At 45.0% G+C, this 22,910-nt stretch overlaps 1 protein-coding gene across 2 annotated transcripts in view; it reads left to right on the forward strand.

Annotated features, from left to right (window-relative positions):
- Window positions 1–21,060, forward strand: part of LOC121566891 (ephrin type-A receptor 4) — a 64,974-nt gene extending 43,914 nt beyond the window's left edge. For both annotated transcript variants that reach the window (XM_041876796.2, XM_041876798.2), the window contains 13 exons: window positions 3,204–3,328; window positions 3,538–3,697; window positions 4,646–4,757; window positions 5,820–5,878; window positions 6,276–6,389; window positions 6,759–6,944; window positions 11,678–11,739; window positions 11,970–12,179; window positions 12,414–12,563; window positions 12,772–12,965; window positions 14,522–14,680; window positions 14,863–15,967; window positions 19,609–21,060. In XM_041876796.2, the coding sequence (XP_041732730.2) occupies window positions 3,204–3,328; window positions 3,538–3,697; window positions 4,646–4,757; window positions 5,820–5,878; window positions 6,276–6,389; window positions 6,759–6,944; window positions 11,678–11,739; window positions 11,970–12,179; window positions 12,414–12,563; window positions 12,772–12,965; window positions 14,522–14,680; window positions 14,863–14,977 (1,646 nt within the window). In that variant the 3' untranslated portion in view covers window positions 14,978–15,967; window positions 19,609–21,060. The remainder of the gene's footprint in view (window positions 1–3,203; window positions 3,329–3,537; window positions 3,698–4,645; window positions 4,758–5,819; window positions 5,879–6,275; window positions 6,390–6,758; window positions 6,945–11,677; window positions 11,740–11,969; window positions 12,180–12,413; window positions 12,564–12,771; window positions 12,966–14,521; window positions 14,681–14,862; window positions 15,968–19,608) is intronic.
- The last annotated feature ends 1,850 nt before the right edge of the window (window positions 21,061–22,910 follow it).

Genomic DNA, 22,910 nt, shown 5'->3' on the forward strand with positions numbered 1-22,910 from the left:
GGCCGGCTAACCCTTTGGGTTTCTTTCTGGTCGGGAGCGTCCCTGGCCACCTCCGGGGGGCCCTTCAAAGTGGGTCTGGCTGCCAGGCGCCCTCCAGTAAGATTGATTTGAGGGTTACAAATGGCCACCGTTTTAATTGTTTAACAGAGGCAACACTTTAGCCCGACCGGCAGGATGACACAACCCAGGGAAATCTATTTACCGCCGCTCGCTCTGAGAGCTGTCTGTACACCCCCCACCCCTTTACCACCGCTCGCTCTGAGAGCTGTCTGTACACCCCCCCCACCCCTTTACCGCCGCTCGCTCTGAGAGCTGTCTGTACACCCCCCAACCCCTTTACCGCCGCTCGCTCTGAGAGCTGTCTGTACACCCCCCCACCCCTTTACCGCCGCTCGCTCTGAGAGCTGTCTGTACACCCCCCCACCCCTTTACCCCTGCTCGCTCTGAGAGCTGTCTGTACACCCCCACCCCTTTACCGCCGCTCGCTCTGAGAGCTGTCTGTACACCCCCCACCCCTTTACCGCCGCTCGCTCTGAGAGCTGTCTGTACACCCCCCCCCCCCTTTACCGCCACTCGCTCTGAGAGCTGTCTGTACACCCCCACCCCTTTACCGCCGCTCGCTCTGAGAGCTGTCTGTACACCCCCACCCCTTTACCGCCGCTCGCTCTGGAGCTGTCTGTACACCCCCACCCCTTTACCGCCGCTCGGCTCTGAGAGCTGTCTGAACACCCCCCCACCCCTTTACCGCTGCTCGCTCTGAGAGCTGTCTGTACACCCCCCCACCCCTTTACCGCCGCTCGCTCTGAGAGCTGTCTGTACACCCCCCCACCCCTTTACCGCCGCTCGCTCTGAGAGCTGTCTGTACACCCCCCCACCCCTTTACCGCCGCTCGCTCTGAGTGCTGTCTGTACACCCCCACCCCTTTACCCCCGCTCGCTCTGAGAGCTGTCTGCTACACCCCCCCCACCCCTTTACCCCTGCTCGCTCTGAGAGCTGTCTGTACACCCCCCCACCCCTTTACCGCCGCTCGCTCTGAGAGCTGTCTGTACACCCCCCCACCCCTTTACCGCCGCTCGCTCTGAGAGCTGTCTGTACACCCCCACCCCTTTACCGCCGCTCGCTCTGAGAGCTGTCTGTACACCCCCCCCCCCCTTTACCGCCGCTCGCTCTGAGAGCTGTCTGTACACCCCCCCACCCCTTTACCGCCGCTCGCTCTGAGAGCTGTCTGTACACCCCCCCACCCCTTTACCGCCGCTCGCTCTGAGAGCTGTCTGTACACCCCCCTCTACCCTGTTCCAGACCCATCGCCCCCCTCCAACCCCCACCGCCCCCACCACTGAAACCTAACCCATCGTTGGTGCTTGGATTCCAGGCCTGGTTGAACTCAATCCCTCCCTAAAAGCCTGGTTGTGTTAACATTAGAGTGAACACTAGCCTCCCAGGACAGTAACCCCTGGACTGGTCAGGGGGAATACAATGTATATATTGTCACAGATAATCCAATCATAATCAAGGATGAGGGTCGCCTCATTAATCACAGCAGTGTAATTGTTTAAAAGGCAGCAGCAGGTAGACTGTGTAGGATAGCAAGGTTACGGTAACCAGAGTCACGGGTCAGAGATTCACTTAGCCTCTACAGTAGACCTACTCTAGCTAACTTTAAATGGCAGACGGTAGGCTACCGAACCATCAGCAACAACGTTTTAAGCTTTGGGGATGTGAGGATAATGTAAGGTAGACTATGGTAGAGATTCAGGATAGTGTGTGTGACTGGGACTGTGTGTGACTGGGTCTGTTTGACTGGGTCTGTGTGTGACTGGGTCTGTGTGTGACTGGGTCTGTGTGTGACTGGGTCTGTGTGTGACTGGGTCTGTGTGTGACTGGGTCTGTGTTTGACTGGGTCTGTGTGTGACTGGGTCTGTGTGTGTAATGTGTATATATGGGGGAAGGGTTAATGGGTGTTGAAGCTTTGCCAAGGTTTTATTTGGAGGCTGTTGAGCAGGCGAGAGGCTGGAAGGGTGTATGTTTCTCCCTGAAGGGCTCTACAGTGCGAACATTTTACTTGCATATGCGTCTAAATATTTTGCTGTGCGACCTGGAATTTTTATTTAGGAGCACCAGTGCGCCTAGAAGAATGAAGGATTCTAGCTTCAATATCTCAAATATTTTTCAACTTAGGTGCACACGTGCTCCTTGTAAAAAAGGTCAGCGTAGAGCCCTGCCGTGTCTGAAGACGTCTTTGAACTCCACCGTCCAGCTCTACCTGACTGTGTGTGTGTGTGTGTGTGTGTATGTGTACTCTGCCTGTCTGTTTGTCTGTGTGACCCTCTATCTATAACTGTATTTCTCTTTCCTTGGGCATGAGTGTGTGCTGGTCTTTTGTAGGCTCCGCCTCTGCATTTGCTTTTCGATCAGTAAGTGGATGTTTTTTTCCCAGACAATGAAATCCATATGGATGATGTGTCTCTGTAGTGTCGTCTGTGCCTGACTCTGACCCAATTTGTGTGTTGTCAGTCTCTGAGCTAGAGGTTTGACTTTTGGAGCGAGTTGGGAGGGAGGGAGTGAGTGTGAGCTGTTATCTGTGTTTTAACCTTCACATGTTAAAGGGGGAACACAGAGCAGCTGGTTGAAATACTGTTTCACTATGGGCTGCTGTAGAATGGGCTTTAGATAATGATCTCTGCCTACGTTTAATAAAAAACTATTGATTGGCAAGAAGACAGAGCAGCAACAGCAAGGGAGCAGGGGAGACGTCATAGCAATGCAGTGGTTTCCCAGGGTGACCGAAGAATCTTTGGAATTGGCGGGGCAGGAAGTGAGATAGTCCTTAGCTTAGCTTGGAGCATCTGCTGTGTGGAGAAGAAGGGAGATGGATCTGAAACTAACCTTGTAGCCGTAGGCAATGGGATGGTTTGTTTTGATGCATTCCAACCATTTGGCTTAGCAATAGAGCTTCACCATTGGACTCCTTAGCTGTAGCATTGTAGCCGTAGCCATTTAGCTGTACAGCGCCTAAGCCCTTTAAATGGGAGCCAAGCTGACAGACAGACAGAGTTGATTGCCTCATGGCATGTTCTGGTGACATTCTCAGCAAGAGCAATAGGAAAGAAACAGACTTAGGGGCTCAGAGGGTCAAAACAACAAGACAGCAAAGGTCAATGCTAAAATCTCTCTCTCTTTTTCTCTTTTCTTTCTGTCCATAGCCCCATCTCCCATCAACTCCATCCAGGCCAAGGACATCACCAGACACACCATCTCCCTGGCCTGGCAGCAGCCTGAGAAAGCCAACGGGGTCATCCTGGAGTATGAGGTCAAATACTACGAGAAGGTGAGGTGGGAAATGCAGTTCTCTGGGAATGCAGTTTTTTTCCTCAGGCTTCAGAATAACATTGAACCTGACAGGTTGATAATTCTACATTTTTATGAACAGTGAAAAGGTGACAATCCGACACTGTAGCCTCTCAGGAATCTAAAGTAAGAACATTTGTCATGCCAGGAAAACCACCTCAATTATTTTCATCCCTCTCTCTCCTTCAGGACCAGAATGAGAGGAGTTATCGCATTATCAAGACGTCGTCCAGGAACACTGACATCAAGGGCCTGACTCCTCTGACCTCCTACGTGTTCCACGTGCGCGCTCGCACCGCCGCCGGCTACGGAGAGTTCAGCGCTCCCTTCGAGTTCATGACCAACTCTGGTGAGTGGAGCGCTACCTTGACAGCATCGCACAATTCACTGTGATGATGTCATAGTGACACAGAGCAAGTGTAAACATGTGTTCTGTTTTAGCACACGCTACCCACTTACATCTTTCTCACCACTTCTAACATGTTGGAACATTAATGATATAGTCATAACGTCAGATGCTGATATCACCTGTTTTAATACATCTGAATAACACCTAAACATTCAACAAACATTCAAACTCATAAGTATAATATTGACTGTTATGAACAATCCTGACCTACAATAAGAGGCCCTATGTCATCTGATCGTCCAATGTGGGCAGGATGACGTCTGTTCTGTCCTGTAGTGAAACATTGGGATCCGTCTAGGCACAGGTGTCTCTTTGTGATGAGATAGAGATAGTGGCCCATGATAATGACACAATGGTACTGCATTGTGTCTCAATGGGCCTCTGAGAAGCACAATACTTTATGGGGACTCATAACATGGAGGATAGGGAACAAGAACAAATACTCTGGGCCACACACAGAGGGAGAGAGGAAGGGAGAGGAGGTTAATGACGATGGCAAATAGAACATCTACTGTAGGTTTTACATCTCTGGACCTGATTAGACTGAATGATATTGACTTTGCTCTGTCTCTGCACACCCACTCTTTCTCTCTCTACCTCTCCTTTTTCTCTCTCTCTCTCTACCTTTCCTTTCTCTCTCTCTCTCTACCTCTCCTTTCCCTCTCTCTCTCTCTCTCTCTCTCTCTCTCTCTCTCTCTCTCTCTCTCTCTCTCTCTCTCTCTCTCTCTCTCTCTCTCTCTCTCTCTCTCTCTCTCTCTCTCTCTCTCTCTCTCTCTCTCTCTCTCTCTACCTGTCCCCCCTCTCTCTCTACATTTGTATTCCTCTCTCCTCTCCTCCTCTTTCTTCTCTCTCACTCTCTCTCCCTCCCTCTCTTCCTCTCATATTCAGTTCCAGCTCCTATCATCGGAGATGGGACTAACTCCACAGTGTTGCTGGTGTCTGTGGTGGGCAGTGTTGTTCTCCTCCTCATCCTCATCAGTGCCTTCGTCATCAGCAAGAGGTGAGACTCTCATCCCTCTCTCTCTCTCTCTCTCTCTCTCTCTCTGTCTCTCTCTCTCTCCCTGTTTTATTTCTCTCCATCTTGCCTCTGTGATGAGAATGTCTTGCTGGGCAGCTGCAGAGGCAGGCTTGAAAAAGTGGCTGTCACACGTCGACGATAGGTACACACACACACTAACACACAGCCCCAGTGAGTGATGTGTAGCCACACCTGAGACATGATTGACGGTGTGACAGCTGAAGAGATGTAATCAGCGACCCTCACTCCTCTTCTCCCACTACATCGCCTCTTTCCTCTCTCCCCCTCTCCTCCCTCCATCTCTATCCCTCTATCTCTCGCTATGGCTGTAATATGGGGTGGTAGTTAGTTTCTGTGACCTGCGGGGAGATGGAGAGCGAGAGAGACAGTGAGAGAGTAGGAGAGATAGAGAGGGGCAGAAGAAGAGAGAAAAAGTGAGCGAGAAGGAGGCAGCAGGTGGATCTGCAGTGACCCAATCAGAGGGTGTTAACCAGTGAGCAGTAGAGCAGGACAAAGCAGTGACACACAGATGGGATTACATGCAGATGGGGTCTCTCTCTTCACGCTTTAACCACGCTCTGTCTTTTACTGGCCAGTGTTTGTTTGTGTGTGTGTGTGTGTGTGTGCACTCCTGTGTGATTGCACACTTCTATATGTATGAGATAGAGAGAGTGTGTGGGCGATGGAGAAGGGGGATGTTTGTGTGTGTGTGTGTGCGCGCTTATGTGTGTGTGATTGCGGCTCTTCCAGCCAAGCAGGTGGCCGTCTTTGATTCATATTAATTGACGGTAACTGTCTGTCATTGTGTCTTGACCATCCTGTGGGGGAGGGGTGGGTAGCGCTCTGCGTGGCTCACAGAGCTGTTTAACAGTCATTAAAAGGACAGAGAGGCACATTGTCATGTTTAAAAGTCATTAGTGCAACATTGTCCTGCACATCTGGTGGTCTTAGACAGCCAGTGAACACATCAATAATAACACCATGGACTTGCTCTGTGCTGATGAACCTAGCTAACCACGTCGGCCATGTTGTTTTTGTCCCCAGAAAGAGTAAGTACAGCAAGGCCAAGCAGGATGCTGATGAAGAGAAACACCTACACCAAGGTAGACCACTCACTGTACTCAACCTATGCTAGTAGAAACGTTCACTGATCAGCGACATCATTCATTATTTCATTGTTGCTAGAAGAGCCTCTGAAGAAATTGTGAATGAAATGTGTATTCCAAAAGTAATGCCATATAACATTCATCACAGTATTCTCCAGTGAAAACCTATTGACAAGACAAATACATTAATATTATTTTAGACTCTTATTATTTAACTCTGAAATTAGAGTTATTACACCAATCTAACAGAGACATTGGATGGAGAGATGAGGAATTAAAGGATAAAGGAGAAGAGAGAGGTGAAAGAGAGGAAGGCAGTATAAAATGAAGAACAGAGGGGGCTCTACTGGTCAGAATGCATTAACCTTCCCTTTTCTCTCCCCCTTTCTCTCAGGAGTGAGGATATACGTAGACCCCTTCACCTATGAAGACCCCAACCAGGCTGTCCGAGAGTTTGCCAAGGAGATTGACGCTTCCTGTATCAAGATTGAGAAAGTCATTGGCATCGGTACGGACTGGACTTACTAATGCACATACTTTTACTATGTCAACATGACCGTTCTGTCAGACTGGTAATATTTGGCCAGACTCATTGGGTCAATAGACAATAAAATGACTTGGGAGGGAAAATATAATGTTCCTGTTTTCCCCTGTCTGCCAGTGGAAAAAGTCAGCCGGTGCTCGACTGAGAAGGAGGGATTGGGGATCAGAGGGGGTCGATCAATTATTAAAGTACAGCCCCCTTTCCCACCCCCACCTGTTCCCTTCTCTCCCTCTAGTAGAAATAAGTGTGTGGTATCTGTGTTATTAGGTTTTTTCTTGACCATGTTGAAAATATGTGAGTTTGATAAGGTGTGTGTTTTTGTGTGTGTTCCAGGTGAGTTTGGGGAGGTGTGCAGCGGTCGTCTGAAGATGCCAGGGAAGAGGGAGATCTGTGTGGCCATTAAGACCCTGAAGGCAGGATACACTGACAAGCAGAGGCGGGACTTCCTGTCTGAGGCCAGCATCATGGGCCAATTCGACCATCCAAACATCATTCACCTGGAGGGAGTGGTCACCAAGTGTAAGTAGGATCCTGATTGGAGGATTTTTAAAAGGCGTAAATCAAATTATTGTGGAGCTTATAATATAGAAACCCAATCATATACTCTATATTTTTCCTATGGACAACATAAACTATGATTAGACAAAATAAACCTGAAAGGGACAAGCTCATACAATGTCTGTGGTTTTGGGTGACTTTGGAGATAGCAAGGGGGGGAAGGGGGGTTGTTCCCATCCCAGCCCTGTTACCCAGAGGGCCGTGGGTAGGGGGTAGGGGTGGTGTGGGTCCGGACACAGCGCCCATCCTGGGAATCCCCAGGTGGTTGGAGTCCAGATGGAACAGGTCTGATGCAGGTTGGCTACAGGGGCTAATGTGTTCTGCGCTGTAGCTAGCTCATTAATCATGGTGTCAGCTGTAAATATGTTTGGGGTTAGAGAGTGATACCCTATCTGCAGGACAGACCCTCTACTGCCGCCACACCAGACGCTGGCTTCTTACCCCTTCACCCCTTATTGTTTAGAGTGTGTGATGGGGTTAGGGGGTGTATGTGTGGGAAACTAGTTGTGTGTTCAGTTCGTAGTGCATTGCGTGGGTGTTTGAGAGAGAGAGTTTGTATTGATGTCATACTGGTTTAGCGTTTTATTTCTTCATGTCTTTTACTATGAATGTGTGTCTGTTCACCTTTGATTAGGTACATGTGTGTGTGAGTGTTACCTCAGAGTCCCAGTTATCTTGCCTGGTTATATGGACAGACTGGTATAGTGGAGGGGGGGAAGGAAAGGGGAGGCTGAAAGACAAGCAGACACTGAGAGAGATGGAGAGAACGAGTAATTGAGATACCAGACTGGAAACAGAAACAGTTTGAGAGTAGAGGACTGCATCCAATTTCCCTCTCCCCTTCCTCCCGTCTTTGTAATGACAAAAACCAGTTTCTCTGCAATTAGTCCTTCACACTTGAGTGTGTCGGTGGAATCTATTAAGAATCCATTATTTGAATTGCATTCCAATCTAGTTAAAAGGGACTTCCATCTCGCCTCAGTACGGCATCACTGCATATCCAAGAGGCCAATTAAGTCTTATTAATTATTGATGAAGACTAAATATGCACTAAATACATAAATAGGCTAAAATCAGAGACTCAGAGTTGAGCCAGAATAGCCTCTCATCTTGGCCCTTTATTTTTCATAGCATCACTCTGACATAATAAAAACCCCTGGCCGTCCATCGTTAGTCGTTAACACTTTGAGCCTTCCCAGCTTTCCTTTAGGATGTGATCAATTTAAATTCCCACATGTACATAATGTAAGCGCTGCTAAATTTATAAGGGTCCTTTTATAAAAAAAAAACAATAAAAACTACATCCAGTGAGAGTTAGTAGCAGGCCTCTTTGTGTTCTCCCCCGCCATCGGCTCATGTTTGGAGAACGTTACCTCAACGTTCTCCAAACATTCTCCTATACGTTATCCTCTACCCTCCCTAGCCATTTTTTTGGGCAGGTGATAATTGGCCTATTGGCGGGGCCCCTGCTCAGAGCTCATTGCCAAAGGCGGCGGGACATATTCAGTAAACAAGACATTAGCATGCCAATAGGCTGGGAGGAAGAGGGCGGGGCTGAGAAGGGGCGAGCTGGGGCTCGTAGGTCAGACGCTCCTCAGACTTGGTTGGGGAGCTGTCAATCAGCAGCGGCCCGGGGCAGCAGGGGAGAACAAAACAGAACAAAGATGGTTGACAAATATGGTTGAACTCCACTTCCTCTTTGGGGCGTTGCTATAGCCCTGTAAGTCATGGAGTGCCAATCACGCGCCACACGGAGCCGTGACTGACAGCCTCTTGGCAATCGGATCGGTCCACTGCAGAGTGGGAGAACTTCACCTTCAGACCCTGAAACTACTAACTACTTTACTCACTGAAACTAGACACTAATAACTAGGAAACACTCTAATAACTCTCAAATGTATTTCTAATAACAGTTCAAATGTGAGTATACATGTTTAAAATCATTCATAATCATAGCACAGTATCTAACAATTCCAAGTGGAGTTAAAAGTAAACTCTTCGCCATGTGTTTGCTGTATGGCTGGTTAGGCAGGCACCATCTTGCTAGCGCTATGGGATAAACCACACTGCGCCTCCATCTCTCCCCCCTCCTCCCCTCTACCTCCCAGAGCCACACAAAGACACGCAAACCTTCACAGAACCACCAGGGAATCTCCCTCCTGCTGAAAGAAAGAGACAGACACTCCCCCGAGAGAGAGGGAGAGAGAGGGCGAGAGAGAAAGACAAGAGAGAGAGAGAGAGAGAGAGAGAGAGAGAGAGAGAGAGAGAGGGAGAGGGAGAGAGAGAGAGAGAGAGAGAGATGGGATGAGAAAGGGCAGAAAGTAGTGGCAGAGTGACATGGAAAAAGAGAAAGTGTGAGAGGGAGAAAGAAACAGAGAGAGGATGTGGAGAGTGACAGAATGTACAGAAGGTTGGCATGAAAGGAGGAAAGGAGCAGAGAGAATGGTGAATGACATAAATAGACAGATTGTCATAGATTCATAGAGATTGTGTATACAGTGCCTTCAGAAAGTATTCATACCCCTTGACTTATTTCACATTTTGTTGCGTTACAGCCTGAATTCAAAATTGATTAAATAATTTTTTTTCTCACCAACCTACATATAATACCCCATAATGACAAAGTGAAAACATGTTTTTAGAAATGTTAGCACATTTATTGAAAATGAAATACAGAAATATCTCATTTACATAAGTATTCACACCCCTACGTCAATTAATTGTAGAAGCACCTTTGGCAGCGATTACAGCTGTGATTATTTCTGGGTAAGTCTCTAAAAGCTTTCCACACCTGGATTGCACAACATTTGCCCATTATTCTTTTCAAAATTCTTCAAGCTCTGTCAAATTGGTTGTTGATCATTGCTTCACAACCATTTTCAGGTCTTGCCATAGATTTTCAAGTAGATTTAAGTCAAAACTGTAACTCTGCCACTCAGGAACATTCACTGTTTTCTTCGTAAGCAACTAGGTTATTGTCCTGCTGAAAGGTGAATTCATCTCCCAGTGTCTGTTGGAAAGCAGACTGAATCAGGTTTTCCTCTAGGATTTTGCCTGTGCTTAGCTCCATTCCCTTAATGTTTTTATTTTGAAAAACTCCCCAGTCCTTAACGATTACAAGCATACCCATAACATGATGCAGCCACCACTTGAAAATATGGAGAGTTGTACTAAGTAATATGTTGTATTGGATTTGCCCCAAACATAACACTTTGCATTCAGGACAAAAAGTGAATGGCTTTGCCACATTCTTTGCAGTATTACTTTAGTGCCTTGTTGCAAACAGGATGCAGGTTTTGGAATATTTGTATTCTGTACAGGCTTCCTTCTTTTCACTCTGTCAATAAGGTTAGTATTGTGGAGTAACTACAATGTTGTTGATCCATCCTCAGTTTTCTCCTGTCACAGCCATTAAACTCTGTAACTGTTTTAAAGTCACCATTGGCCTCATGGTGAAATCCCTGAGCGGTTTTCCCCTCTCTGGCAACTGAGTTAGGAAGGACGCCTGTATCTTTGTATTGACTGGGTGTATTGATACACCATCCAAAGTGTAATTAATAACTTCACCATGCTCAAAGGTATATTCAATGTCTGTTTGTTTTTTTACCCATCTACCAATAGGTGCCCTTCTTTGCAAGGCATTGGAAAACCTCCCTGGTCTTTGTGTTTGAATCTGTGTTTGAAATTCACTGCTGGACTGAGGGACCTTACAGATATTTGAATGTGTGGGGTACAGAGATGAGGTAGTCATTAAACAATCATGTTAAAGACAATTATTGCACACAGAGAGAGTCCGTGCAACTTATTATGTGACTTGTTAAGCAAAGCTTTACTCCTGAACTTATTTAGGGTTGCCATAACAAAGGGGTTGAATACTTATTGGCTCAAGACATTTCAGCTTTAATTTGTAAATTTGTCTAAAAACACTTTGAGATTATGGGGTATTGTGTGTATGCCAGTGGAAAAAAAGATCTACATTTAATCCATTTAAAATTCAGGCTGTAACACAACAAAATGTGGAAAAAGTATAGCGGTGTGATACTTTCTGAAGCGACCGTATGTGCACATTTCTTGCGTTTGCTTGTTAGTGTACTTGAGTGTGTGTGTGTGTGTGTGTGTGTGTGTGTGTGTGTGTGTGTGTGTGTGTGTGTTGGTGTTATGTTACAGTAGAGATCCCTTTCCGTGTGTAGAGTAAGTGGTAGACATGAGGACTGTTACACAGAACTAATTAAATCACTACAGGACTGAGACAAATGGTGTACCACACACACACACACACACACACACACACACACACACACACACACTCACCTGAGAACCACTGCTCTCCTGCTGCGCTGGGCTGTGATGTGCATCATTTACTTACATAATCATCTGCCTTTCATTTTCTCTCTCTCTCTCTCTCTCTCTCTCTCTCTCTCTCTCTCTCTCTCTCTCTCTTTCTCTCTCTCTCTCCCCCCTCTCCCCCTCACTCTCTCTCTCTCCCCTCCCCCCCTCTCTCTCTCTCTCTCTCTCTCTCTCTCTCTCTCTCTCTCGCTCTCTCTCTCTCTCTCTCTCTCTCTCTCTCTCTCTCTCTCTCTCTCTCTCTCTCTCTCTCTCTCTCTCTCTCTCTCTCTCTCTCTCTCTCTCTCTCTCTCTCTCTCTCTCTCTCGCTCGCTCTGTCTCGCTCTCGCTCTGTCTCGCTCTTTCTTCAGGTAAACCAGTGATGATTATCACAGAGTACATGGAGAATGGCTCGCTGGATGCATTTCTGAGGGTAAGTCATGCAGTGTGTGCGTATTCAACTCTGTGTGTGGTATGTGTCTGCTTACGTATGTTCAGAACTCTAGCGTGACTATTACGGACGATATCCTCTTAATGAATGTCAAACAAGAAACATCATCAAGATTATGATTACTTACTATCTACAATCATCAACACATCCTGCCAGTACACTGCATACAAACATTACCTAACATTAATTTCTTTGTTTGTTTGGTTCTCTAGAAGAATGACGGGCGTTTCACGGTGATCCAGCTGGTGGGCATCTTGCGTGGCATCGCGTCAGGCATGAAGTACCTGTCTGATATGAGCTACGTCCACAGAGACCTGGCCGCACGCAACATCCTGGTCAACAGCAACCTGGTGTGTAAGGTGTCTGACTTCGGAATGTCACGAGTACTGGAGGACGACCCCGAGGCTGCATACACCACCAGGGTAAGAGAGCGTATGTGGCTGTAGTGTTAATCAATTTCAGTGTGAGTGTATCTACCTGTCAGCATTTGTATGTGTTTTTATGCTTGTATGTATTTACATTTTAGTCATTTTAGCAGATGCTCTTAACCAGAGCGACTTACAGTTAGTGAGGGGATACATTTTTCATACTGAAATGTATCTATGTCTTTGGTACAGTATGAGCAATACTAACAGCCTGTTACCTGTCAATCACAGGGAGGGAAGATCCCCATTCGCTGGACAGCCCCAGAGGCCATCGCCTACAGGAAGTTCACCTCGGCCAGCGACGTGTGGAGCTACGGCATCGTCATGTGGGAAGTGATGTCATACGGAGAGCGGCCATATTGGGACATGAGTAACCAGGATGTAAGTGTACAATGAGAACATATTCAGGTTTAAAACATCAAATAATAATTATGTTATGTCATAATAAAAAGTATTATCTGTGCAATTGTTATGTTTCCATCCTATTATTCAATTATAATAACATCATCATTACAGTGTATTTAGGATGGCTGAGTAATCCAGCTCACAGTCTACCATCAACCCTAACCTCTGCCCCCTCTCCCCTCAGGTGATCAAGGCCATAGATGAGGGGTACAGGCTGCCCCCGCCCATGGACTGCCCTGTGGCACTGCACCAGCTGATGCTGGACTGCTGGCAGAGGGAGAGGGGCGACAGGCCCAAGTTTGGCCAGATCGTCAACATGCTAGACAAACTGATCCGGAACCCCAACAGCCTGAAGAGGACTGGAGGAGAGACCACACGGTGAGACAGGGATTTCCTGAGAGAGAGAGAGAGAGAGAGAGAGAGATAGAGAGAGAGAGAGAGAGAGAGAGAGAGAGAGAGAGAGAGAGAGAGAGAGAGAGAGAGAGAGAGAGAGAGAGAGAGAGAGAGAGAGTGAATTAATGGAACTGAATCCCATAAACAGCTTTTACAGTTAAAGAAGGGGGGAGAAATGTTCTACAGAGGATACAGGTAGCAACATCTCAAATCCACATACTGGTTCCATGGCTCAAGGAGATGGAGAAAGACCCCCAAAGCACCAGAGTATGTTTCACAATGTCTTTCACAACGAAGCAGGGGCCTGTGTATTACCCCCAGAGCTCCCCCCACCCCTGTTGACTCCCTCAACAGTCCCCAGCCAGACAAAAGTGTTGCTTGAACCCAGTGGCCCAAGCCTCTTAGCCAACACCTGTTAAATTATGGAGGAGGGGAGCAGTGGAGCGGGACCGTAGTGAGCGTGCTCAGTCCCTCACCTCGGCCGCACCGTCCCTGGGTAAATATTTGATGGCAGACATCGTTGTGAAGGAGGGATGTAAAAGGAGGGGAAATGTAGTTCTCTGTTGGTGTGTGCTTTTAAAGAACGACACGAGTCATGATGAATATCAAGAGGAGAAGCAGTGTGCGGTTAAAACCACAGTGTGTGTTGTTAATGTTTTCTCTTTAAATAACGATTAACTAACTGTGTCGGTGACACCAGGGAGGAACTGTGTTTCACTTGGCTTCTGTCTTGGAGGACAAATGGAGATGGGACGCATGCTAGCGCTTAGTTTGAATAACCTGCTGATTCCGTCAGAAAAAAAGATGTGTGTGTGTGTGAGAGAGAGGGGGAGAGAGACAGAAAGAAAGAAGAGAGGCTGAAGAATTACAGTTCCTTTTTCAAAGCCTCAGGGTAGACGGCAGTTCACATGTGCCTGGCCCCTGTGGCTAACGTCAGATGATCAAAAACATCATTACCCATGAGGCCAGAGAGCACCGTGTCTCTCCCACCTCCTCAGGTCCTGATTTAATTGGTTGTTCTGGTGTAGTAGTTATGTCTGAGTTACAGGTGAGGTGATGTAGGCCCCGTGTAGCTCAGTTGGTAGAACATGGCGTTTGCAATGCCAGGGTTGTGGTTTCAATTCCCACGGGGGGCCAGTATGAAAATGTATGCACTCACTAACTGTAAGTCGCTCTGGATAAGAGCATCTGCTAAATGACTAAAATGTAAAATGTTTAAAAAATGTAAGAAACAAGAGCAGTGCCATTCTAATCCATCAGTTTCTTACTGCCAAGTCGTTTGACAACAGTTTCTCAAAATGGTGGCTTAGGTAGCTTGATACACAGTTAGTGGGTTGAGGCTTATTCATTTCGGTCAATGGGTAAAGATTGTAGTTATTAAATATATATATATATATATATATTTGGAGGGTCAAAAGAAAACTCACTAAAGATTTAGGTGGGTTAGACAACTGAAAGGTTTAGGTACTGTTGCTTTAATATAGTGGAAATTGTCTGGATGTAGACTGACCATCTCCCCCTCCATCCCTCTCCATCCCCAGACCCAGCACCACCCTCCTGGAGCCAGTCAGCCCGGAGGTGTCCTCGGCCCTGGGCTCTGTTGAGGACTGGCTGCAGGCTATCGGCATGGAGAGATACAGCGACAACTTCACCGCAGCAGGATACACCACCCCAGAGGCTGTGGTTCATATGACACAGGAGTGAGTTATGCTTGGTTTACTCAGCATTTATGCATCCAGGAGAGACCTGTCTGACTTTTTTACTCATTAATATTAGGCCGGGTTGACACCTAGAGAGGCTGTTAAATCTGTCATATGAATCAGGAAGCTGTCATAGTTTATCTTGGTTCCTAATGTTTTCTTTCCTCCTCTTGTTAAAACAGGGACATGGGCCGAATTGGAATCTCCTCAACTGCACACCAGAATAAGATCCTGACCAGCGTCCAGGGAATGCTCTCCCAAATGCAACAGATGCAAGGCAGAATGGTTCCGGTCTGATCCAGGAGAAGGAAACGACTTCATTTCTTACGGATAATAAAAATGAAATATCAAAAGACAAATGAACGATCAAATTGTTTACCTCATCCATGCACTTTAAATTGGATTTAAAAGAAGAAGAAAAGAACCAGAAGAAGAAAAGTGGGAAAAAATTGCACTTTTTATCAGACATTAGACCTTGCCCTATTGAGAATGGGATATTTTTCTGTCCGAGTGGCGCTGGGAATGGGACGGACGGAAAGCTTTTCTGAGAGGCCAACTGGAGTGCCTTCAACGGTCTGGAAGGAATTCAGAGGGGATCGCTCCTCTGGGCAAGGGTAATGTTTCTGTAACGTTCTTTCTGAAATACCCACAGAGCAGATTTTTTTCCCGTAACTGTTAAGTTGTGTGTGTATGAATTGTTCTTTGTGACTCGCTGCCATACCCTCCATTGTCTTTCTCAGCTGGATCTGTTCGAACACCAACAGACAAAATGGAGGATTCCAACCTCGAGATAAACACTGATGTTCTGAATCTGAGAGGTTGAGGGAGGGATGGAGGGGAAGTGGGTTCCGTGTTTTTGCTCTGTTCTGGTCTTGTTTTGTCCCAGATTGGGCTGTTTTGTTGCCCTCAGGACATTAAGCATTTTTCTCAGAATGTCTTTGATCTAAAGAGGTGCATTCATACCCCTTGTCCTCCCAAACCACCATCTCACCCCTCCTCAAACATTTTATTTGGATCATCTTTCATCAGCCCCTCTGGATTACAGCCCGCCCCCCTGGGTCTGATTATTGCTTTATGTTCTTTGATGGACAGCTGTTTGGACCAGTTGGATTCTTACTGTGTATTTGTTTCCTGAACGTTGAACTGAGAGCAAAGGAGTATGGGATTTATTTGGCCACAACTGTGCACCACTGCGGAGAGATGGATATGTAACAAAAAACAATGACAACGACATCAAAATAAACAAGAGAATACATGCTGGACATTATTCAATCATCAATCACCATGGTAAGAATCTATAAACTACCCTTCCCTCAGTTCTTTTAGCCAAGTTATCGTTACTCATTGTGTATTTATTCCTCGTGTTATTATTTTTCGATTATTTCTCTTGTTTTCTCTCTGCATTGTTGGGATGGGCACGTAAGTAAGCCTTTCACTGTTAGTCTATACCTATTGTTTGCAAAGCATGTGAGAAATAACATTTGATTTGAATTCATTTGATTTTTATTTGACATATCTTTGTTAGTATTAACACAAAAAACAAACAAACTATTAACTATAAAACACTACAGTATGTGAGCTTATTCAGGTCTGAGCTGGATCATTATGTGTATACTGCAGTACTGTTGGATATTACACTTTTTAACCCTCTGCAGTGTATCTATACTGTAGTACTGTCTAACACTCTCTGCAGTGTATCTATACTGTAGTACTGTCTAACTCTCTCTCTCTCTCTGCAGTATATCTATATTGTAGTACTGTCTAACTCTCTCTCTCTCTGTAGTATATCTATACTGTAGTACTGTCTAACTCTCTCTCTCTGCAGTATATCTATACTGTAGTACTGTCTAACTCTCTCTGCAGTATATCTATACTGTAGTACTGTCTAACTCTCTCTCTCTCTGCAGTGTATCTATACTGTAGTACTGTCTAACTCTCTCTCTCTCTGCAGTGTATCTATACCGTAGTACTGTCTAACTCTCTCTCTCTCTGCAGTGTATCTATACTGTAGTACTGTCTAACTGTCTCTCTCTGTAGTATATCTATACTGTAGTACTGTCTAACTCTCTCTCTCTCTGCAGTGTATCTATACTGTAGTACTGTCTAACTATCTCTCTCTGTAGTATATCTATACTGTAGTACTGTCTAACTCTCTCTCTCTCTGCAGTGTATCTATACTGTAGTACTGTCTAACTGTCTCTCTCTGCAGTGTATCTATACTGTAGTACTGTCTAACTGTCTCTCTCTGCAGTATATCTATATTGTAGTACTGTCTAACTATCTCTCTCTGTAGTATATCTATACTGTAGTACTGTCTAACTCTCTCTCTCTGCAGTGTATCTATACTGTAGTACTGTCTAACTCTCTCTCTCTCTCTGCAGTATATCTATACTGTAGTACTGTCTAACTCTCTCTCTCTGCAGTATATCTATACTGTAGTACTGTCTAACTCTCTCTCTCTGCAGTATATCTATACTGTAGTACTGTCTAACTCTCTCTCTCTCTGCAGTATATCTATACTGTAGTACTGTCTAACTCTCTCTCTCTGCAGTATATCTATACTGTAGTACTGTCTAACTCTCTCTCTCTCTGCAGTGTATCTATACTGTAGTACTGTCTAACTGTCTCTCTCTGCAGTGTATCTATACTGTAGTACTGTCTAACTGTCTCTCTCTGCAGTATATCTATATTGTAGTACTGTCTAACTCTCTCTCTCTCTCTGCAGTATATCTATACTGTAGTACTGTCTAACTCTCTCTCTCTGCAGTATATCTATACTGTAGTACTGTCTAACTCTCTCTCTCTCTGCAGTATATCTATACTGTAGTACTGTCTAACTCTCTCTCTCTGCAGTATATCTATACTGTAGTACTGTCTAACTCTCTCTCTCTCTGCAGTGTATCTATACTGTAGTACTGTCTAACTGTCTCTCTCTGCAGTGTATCTATACTGTAGTACTGTCTAACTCTCTCTCTCTCTGCAGTATATCTATACTGTAGTACTGTCTAACTCTCTCTCTCTCTCTCTGCAGTATATTTATACTGTAGTACTGTCTAACTCTCTCCCTCTCTGCAGTGTATCTATACTGTAGTACTGTCTAACTCTCTCTCTCTCTGCAGTGTATCTATACTGTAGTACTGTCTAACTGTCTCTCTCTGCAGTATATCTATACTGTAGTACTGTCTAACTGTCTCTCTCTCTGCAGTGTATCTATACTGTAGTACTGTCTAACTCTCTCTCTCTCTGCAGTGTATCTATACTGTAGTACTGTCTAACTGTCTCTCTCTGCAGTGTATCTATACTGTAGTACTGTCTAACTATCTCTCTCTGTAGTATATCTATACTGTAGTACTGTCTAACTCTCTCTCTCTCTGCAGTATATCTATACTGTAGTACTGTCTAACTCTCTCTCTCTCTGCAGTGTATCTATACTGTAGTACTGTCTAACTATCTCTCTCTGTAGTGTATCTATACTGTAGTACTGTCTAACTCTCTCTCTCTCTGCAGTGTATCTATACTGTAGTACTGTCTAACTGTCTCTCTCTGCAGTGTATCTATACTGTAGTACTGTCTAACTATCTCTCTCTGTAGTATATCTATACTGTAGTACTGTCTAACTCTCTCTCTCTGCAGTGTATCTATACTGTAGTACTGTCTAACTATCTCTCTCTGCAGTATATCTATACTGTAGTACTGTCTAACTCTCTCTCTCTGCAGTATATCTATACTGTAGTACTGTCTAACTCTCTCTCTCTGCAGTATATCTATACTGTAGTACTGTCTAACTCTCTCTCTCTGCAGTGTATCTATACTGTAGTACTGTCTAACTATCTCTCTCTGTAGTATATCTATACTGTAGTACTGTCTAACTCTCTCTCTCTCTGCAGTATTTCTATACTGTAGTACTGTCTAACTGTCTCTCTCTGCAGTGTATCTATATTGTAGTACTGTCTAACTCTCTCTCTCTCTCTGCAGTATATCTATACTGTAGTACTGTCTAACTGTCTCTCTCTCTGCAGTGTATCTATACTGTAGTACTGTCTAACTGTCTCTTTCTGCAGTGTATCTATATTGTAGTACTGTCTCTCTCTCTCTCTGCACTGGTGAGCTCATTGAGTGCTGATCTGTTTGAGTGGTGTGTTAATAAACAAGCAGCCCAGCACCTGAGGCCATAGAGTAGATCAATAAGCCCTGTTCTCAGATCAGTCACTGCTCTAACCCGCCCGGCGTGCGAATGAGGACGGTTAATCACTGACTGAGTCAGCAGACAGCACACCGCAGCCGTTCACACCTGGGTTCAAATACTATTTGAAATCATTTTGAATACTTTTGCTGTGCTTGATTGCGCTTGCCTGGTGCAATTGAACCAATAGAAGAGTAGCAAAACTGCAAACCCTGCCCATCTGGCACTCTAGGCAGGCTAAACCAAAAAGCTTAAAGTATTTGAAAGATTTCAAATAGTATTTAAACCCAGGTCTGCAGCCAATCAGAATGGCATGACTCAGGATCGGTTCCCATAATGAAGAAAATGTTTTCTATTGTTGGTTTTTGCCTACCAATAATGCAGTGTCATTGTATCGGTCGGTGAAGGCTGATGTGTTTGTTTAGCTATGTATGACTAGAACTTTCCATATTCTTTAACTGGTATGTGTTGTTGGGCATGACAACCATGACTGACGTGATCTCTCTCTCTCTCTCTCTCTCTCTCTCTCTCTCTCTCTCTCTCTCTCTCTCTCGCTCTCTCTCTCTCTCTCTCTCTCTCTCTCTCTCTCTCTCTCTCTCTCTCTCTCTCTCTCTCTCTCTCTCTCTCTCTCTCTCTCTCTCTCTCTCTCTCTCTCTCTCTCTCTCTCTCTCTCTCTCTCTCTCTCTCTCTCTCTCTCTCTCTCTCTCTCTCTCTCTCTCTCTCTCTCCCTCCCTCTCTCCTCCAGCTGCTGCCGTCTATCATCAACAGGATTCCTCCCTCTCTCCCCATGACCAGAATTCCTCCTCTTCTCCTTGGAGTGTCCTCCAACTCCAAGATGAGAATCCATCTCTCCATGTCTTGCACGTTCGTTGTTCGCCGTCAATCCGTTTTTAAGAACGGACAAACAGACTAGCGCTCCATGACCACCACCAATAGCTTACAGAAACAAATGAATGATTCAGCAACACTTAAAAAACGTTAAAAGAATGTAATATAAACTAGACCCTGCTCCAGCAGACGATGTACTTGTTTTATGAATTTTCAATTTTATTTTCCTTTATGTTTTTGGGTAGCATGTAAAGTGAGTGTATGGTAACAGCGAGCATGTGGTAGTGTGATGAGTGTGCACCATGTGTGTTTTGAGTGAGTGAGTGAGTGAGTGTGTGTTTGTGTCTGTATGAGTGTCAATGATGTCTTCGAAGTACTATCAATAGTTGTCTGTTTTTATGCCACAGTGGAGGGGGTTTACGGATTTGTTTCTGGAATTTCATGAATTGCTTTGTATCTACAAAAACTATGTAAAGTGTGCCACTGCTCATGCTCTGTCAATCCTCTTCAGCAACAGCAGTTAAAGAGCTTTGCCGTTTTCAACACACCCTTAACTGCATTGGCTTTAGTTGTGGGATCCAGTTGGATATATGGACAATGGCCTCCTATACTCACAGAAACACAGAAGGACACACGGACAGTCAGCGGCATAGGCTCTCTCATTAGAAACCAGAGTGGACTCTCCGAGCTGATGCAAAGACATCTCTCCGGATTTTGAGCAGGGGTTGTTTTAAAAGTACGCACCTATATAGCCAACAAGGACTTGATGCTGGGAAGGGTGAAAAGAAGGGGAAATCATTGGTCTCTTTCAATTTTTATTTTTTCAGATATGCACCAAATGACAGTCAGGTTTCATTCAAATGATAAAAAAAATATATATAACCGTTAATATCTGAATGTTTTTCCGATGATATGTGTTGGTTCACCTACTACAGATTCCTCCGTCCACCATACCAGCCCAGCTCAATACTCTTCTCTTTGGTGAAGTTGGGTTTTAATCCGTCAAGGACCTGTCATGTGGAAGTATGCAAGAATTGTGAGGAAAGGAAAACAGAATGTACTGTATAATACTTTTTCATTTAGTTAATGATGAAAAAACATAACAAAACACAAATTAATGTTTGTCATTCTATGCCTTCTGATGCCATATGATCCAGCCAGGTAGATCTAACATTCTTTCAATCTATTTTCTTTATTTGTATTTTTATTATTATTATTTGGTCATTTGATTTATTTTGTCAAGGATTTTAGGTACATGTAACTTATGTCATTATTTATGGTCTTTTATATCTAGTTTGTAAAGTTATAGCAAAAGTGAAGAAAATGAAGGGTTGCCATATGGTGCATTCTTATTAAAGTAGAAACCATCCGACTGGCTTTGTTTCCTACTTATTATAACCACACACACACACTTGTAAACTTCCCCAGTGAGTTGGCAGTGAGTTCCCTCTGCGGCACATGAGCGCAGATAGATCTTGCTGACCGTGAGCTGCAGGTTGTGTCTCAGGCCACAAGGCGTCGGAGAGCTTATAGCACGGTCGGTGTGTTTAATCAGAATGGCATCTGTTTCCTGCGCTCATTTCCAGCAGCAATAAAACACTGATCGTCCGAGGCTTTGATAGGGAGAGAAAGAGGGAGAACTGAGGCCATTTTTAGAATGTGAGCTGAAGTACTGTATTCTCTGCCAAATGGTATTTTACATGTTTCCTGAGGAAGCACCATAACAAGGCATGCATACATTAGCTAGGGAAGAACGATTGCAGAAGGAGATGCTTATCGGCTTTGAAGGGAAAGTGAGTGGTTTGTGCGTGTATGTCTGTGTGTATGCCTGTGTGTGTGTGTGTGTGTTTGCATGTGTCTGTATGTGTGTGTGTATGCGTGCGTGTGTGTGTGTGTATGCCTGCGAGTGTGTGTGTGCGTGTGTATGCCTTCGTGTGTAGGTGTGTGTGTATGCTTTTGTGTGTGTGTGTGTGTGTGTGTGTGTGTGGACGTGTTTAATTATTCTTGTGGGGACCAGAAGCTGTACAATACTGTGTGTGTATGCCTTCGTGTGTGTGTGTGTGTGTGTGTGTGTGTGTATGTGTGTGTGTGAGTGTGTGTGTGTATATGCCTGTGTGTGTACTTGCAGTGTAATGTGGTGGATCTTTGAAAGAAGACTGCAGAACATTTCACATTATTAACAACCTCTCCCTCAACGTGATCAAGACAAAGGAGATGATTGTGGACTACAGGAAAAAAAAAGAGGACTGAGCACGCCCCCATTCTCATCGACGGGGCTGTAGTGGAACAGGTTGAGAGCTTCAAGTTCCTTGGTGTCCACATCACCAACAAACTATCATGGTCCAAACACACCAAGACAGTTGTGAAGAGGGCACAACAAAGCCTATTCCCCATCAGGAGACTGAAAAGATTTGGCATGGGTCCTCAGATCCTCAAAAAGTTCTACAGCTGCACCATCGAGAGCATCCTGACTGGTTGCATCACCGCCTGGTATGGCAACTGCTCGGCCTCCGACCGCAAGGCACTACAGAGGGTAGTGCGTACGGCCCAGTACATCACTGGGGCCAAGCTTCCTGCCATCCAGGACCTCTATACAAGGCGGTGTCAGAGGAAGGCCCTAAAAATTATCAAAGACTCCAGCCACCCTAGTCATAGACTGTTCTCTCTGCTACTGCACGGCAAGCGGTACCGGAGCACCAAGTCTAGGTCCAAAAGGCTTCTTAACAGCTTCTACCCCCAAGCCATAAGACTCCTGAACAGCTAATCATGGCTACCCGGACTATTTGCATTGCCCCCCCACCCCAACCCCCTCTTTTACGCTGCTGCTACTCTGTTTATTATCTATGCATAGTCACTTTAACTCTACCCTCATGTACATATTACCTCAATTACCTCGACTAACTGGTGTCCCCACACATTGACTCTGTACCGGTACCCCCTGTATATAGCCTCCCTACTGTTTTTTATTTTACTGCTGCTTTTTAATTATTATTATTATTATTATTATTATTTTTATTATCTATTTTTTACTTAACTTTTCTTAAAAACGGCATTGTTTGTTAAGGGCTTGTAAGTAAGCATTTCACTGTAATGTCTACACCTGTTGTATTCAGCGCATGTGGCAAATACAATTTGATTTGATTTGATTTGAAGTTGAACAAGATCAAACTCCACAGAACATTCCTGTTTTAATGTTCAACGTTATTAGCATGTTTTAAT

The sequence above is a fragment of the Coregonus clupeaformis genome, chromosome 5 (genome assembly GCF_020615455.1).
Source record: "Coregonus clupeaformis isolate EN_2021a chromosome 5, ASM2061545v1, whole genome shotgun sequence".
NCBI classification, from domain to species: Eukaryota; Metazoa; Chordata; class Actinopteri; order Salmoniformes; family Salmonidae; genus Coregonus; species Coregonus clupeaformis.